General features: G+C 46.4%; 1 protein-coding gene across 1 annotated transcript in view; it reads left to right on the top strand.

Annotated features, from left to right (window-relative positions):
- LOC107570740 (inactive tyrosine-protein kinase 7-like) overlaps window positions 1–658 on the top strand; it is a 50,651-nt gene extending 49,993 nt beyond the window's left edge. The window contains exons 16-17 of the mRNA XM_016256996.1: window positions 55–287; window positions 605–658. Of these exons, the coding sequence (XP_016112482.1) occupies window positions 55–287; window positions 605–658 (287 nt within the window). The remainder of the gene's footprint in view (window positions 1–54; window positions 288–604) is intronic.
- Window positions 659–2,740: the final 2,082 nt, after the last annotated feature.

Genomic DNA, 2,740 nt, shown 5'->3' with positions numbered 1-2,740 from the left:
GTGTGTGTGTGTGTGTCTCTGTGTGTGTGTGTGTGTGTGTGTGTGTGTGTGCAGGTCGTGGTGTGTTCGGCGAGGTGTTTCTGGCTAAAGCGAGGGCGATAGAGGAGACCGAGCCGGAGACACTGGTGCTGGTCAAGAGTTTAGAGAGCCGAGAGGAAACGCACCGATCTGAGTTCAGACGAGAGCTGGAGATGTTCAGCAAACTCAATCACGCTCACGTCGTGCGACTGCTGGGAATCTGCAGAGAAACCCAACCTCATTACATGATCCTGGAATACGTGGATCTGGTACTGAACACATTCAAGTGCTTTATTAATTCCATGCAGCAGTCGCGCTTATGTCTGAATGTGTTTGGCTTATGTACACACAGAACACACATTTCATGAGTGCTAATTCTCTTTCACTTAATTAGCAGTATGAATAATCTTAAGTCAGCATACAATCCTGCACACTTCTTAACCCTTGTGCTGCTGAAAAACCTTTTCCTAATCCTGTGTTTCCAATCAAAAATAACCAGCCAGCCTACAAAAACTCCTCGTGAATCTCTCATTATGCTATATTTTCACCAAATCTTGGATTCATTCTTTTTGTAAAATTGTTTCAGTCAGCACAGGTTTTGTGTTTCTTCTTGGAACTGATTGGTCGCAGGTCTCAGTGATCCTCAGTTCTTGAGTGAACACTGACAAAATGATCCACAAATAATGCTTTTTTCAGTCAAAAGCTGAGGAGCATCAGCTCGGATCAGTGAGGATGAATTGGCATGTATGTCTCTGTGTGTCTCTGTGTCTCATGTGTGTCTCTGTGTGTCTCGTGTGTCTCTCTGTGTCTCATGTGTATCTCGTGTGTCTCTGTGTCTCATGTGTGTCTCATGTGTTTCTCTGTGTGTCTCTGTGTCTCATGTGTGTCTCTGTCTCGTGTGTGTCTCTGTGTCTCATGTATGTCTCTGTGTGTCTCTGTGTCTCATGTGTGTCTCTGTGTCTCATGTGTGTCTCTGTCTCGTGTGTGTCTCTGTGTCTCATGTATGTCTCTGTGTGTCTCTGTGTCTCATGTGTGTCTCTGTGTCTCATGTGTGTCTCTGTGTCTCATGTGCATCTCTTTGTGTCTGTGTCTCTCTGTCTCGTGTGTATCTCGTGTGTCTCTGTGTCTCATGTGTTTCTCTGTGTCTCTCTGTCTCATGTGTGTCTGTGTCTCATGTGTGTCTCTGTCTCTCTGTGTCTTGTGTGTCTGTGTCTCTCTGTGTCTCTGTCTCATGTGTATCTCGTGTCTCTCTGTGTCTCATGTGCGTCTCATGTGTTTCTCTGTGTCTCTCTGTCTCATGTGTCTGTGTCTCATGTGTGTCTCTGTCTCTCTGTGTCATGTGTGTCTGTGTCTCTCTGTCTCGTGTGTGTCTCTGTCTCATGTGTATCTCGTGTCTCTCTGTGTCTCATGTGTGTCTCATGTGTTTCTCTGTCTCTCTGTCTCATGTGTGTCTCATGTGTGTCTCGTGTGTCTCTGTCTTGTGTGTGTCTCTGTGTCTCATGTGTCTCTCTGTGTCTCATGTGTGTCTCATGTGTTTCTCTGTGTCTCTCTGTCTCATGTGTGTCTCGTGTGTCTCTGTCTTGTGTGTGTCTCTGTGTCTCATGTGTCCTCTGTGTCTCATGTGTGTCTCTGTGTCATGTGTGTCTGTGTCTCATGTGTGTCTCATGTGTTTCTCTGTGTCTCTCTGTCTCATGTGTGTCTCGTGTGTCTCTGTCTTGTGTGTGTCTCTGTGTCTCATGTGTCCTCTGTGTCTCATGTGTGTCTCTGTGTCATGTGTGTCTGTGTCTCATGTGTGTCTCATGTGTTTCTCTGTGTCTCTCTGTCTCATGTGTGTCTCGTGTGTCTCTGTCTTGTGTGTGTCTCTGTGTCTCATGTGTCCTCTGTGTCTCATGTGTGTCTCTGTGTCATGTGTGTCTGTGTCTCATGTGTGTCTCATGTGTTTCTCTGTGTCTCTCTGTCTCATGTGTGTCTCGTGTGTCTCTGTCTCATGTGTGTCTCTGTCTCATGTGTCTCACGTGTGTCTCGTGTGTCTCATGTGTCTCTGGCTCATGTGTCTGTTTCTCATGTGTGTCTCTCTGTTTCTCATGTGTGTCTCATGTGTCTCTCTGTCTCATGTGTCTCTGTCTCGTGTGTGGCTCATGTGTGTCTCATGTGTCTCTCTGTGTCTCGTGTGTGGCTCATGTGTCTCTGTGTCTCATGTGTCTGTGTCTCTGTCTCGTGTGTGTGTCTCATGTGTGTCTCTGTTTCTCACGTGTCTCATGTGTCTCTCTGTGTCTCACGTGTCTCTGTCTTGTGTGTGTCTCATGTGTGTCTCATGTGTCTCTGTGTCTCTCTTTCATGTGTGTCTCATGTGTCTCTGTCTCATGTGTGTCTCATGTGTCTCTCTGTGTCTTGTGTGTGGCTCATGTGTGTCTGTGTCTCATGTGTCTCTCTGTGTCTCTCTTTCATGTGTGTCGCATGTGTCTCTGTCTCATGTGTGTCTCATGTGTCTCTGTGTCTCGTGTGTGGCTTATGTGTCTCTGTGTCTCATGTGTGTCTCGTGTTTCTCTGTGTCTCTCTTTCATGTGTGTCTCATGTGTCTCTGTCTCATGTGTGTCTCTCTGTTTCTCACATGTGTCTCGTGTCTCTCTGTGTCTCATGTGTATCTGTCTCATGTGTCTCTTTGTGTCTCATGTGTCTCTCTGTCTTGTGTGTCTCATGTGTGTTTCTGTGTCTCATGTGT

This window comes from Sinocyclocheilus grahami, unplaced genomic scaffold (genome assembly GCF_001515645.1).
Source record: "Sinocyclocheilus grahami isolate Dianchi unplaced genomic scaffold, SAMN03320097.WGS_v1.1 scaffold1499.1, whole genome shotgun sequence".
NCBI classification, from domain to species: domain Eukaryota; kingdom Metazoa; phylum Chordata; class Actinopteri; order Cypriniformes; family Cyprinidae; genus Sinocyclocheilus; species Sinocyclocheilus grahami.
Note: the sequence above shows the minus strand (reverse complement) of the source record. Positions and strands in the feature narration are given on the sequence as shown.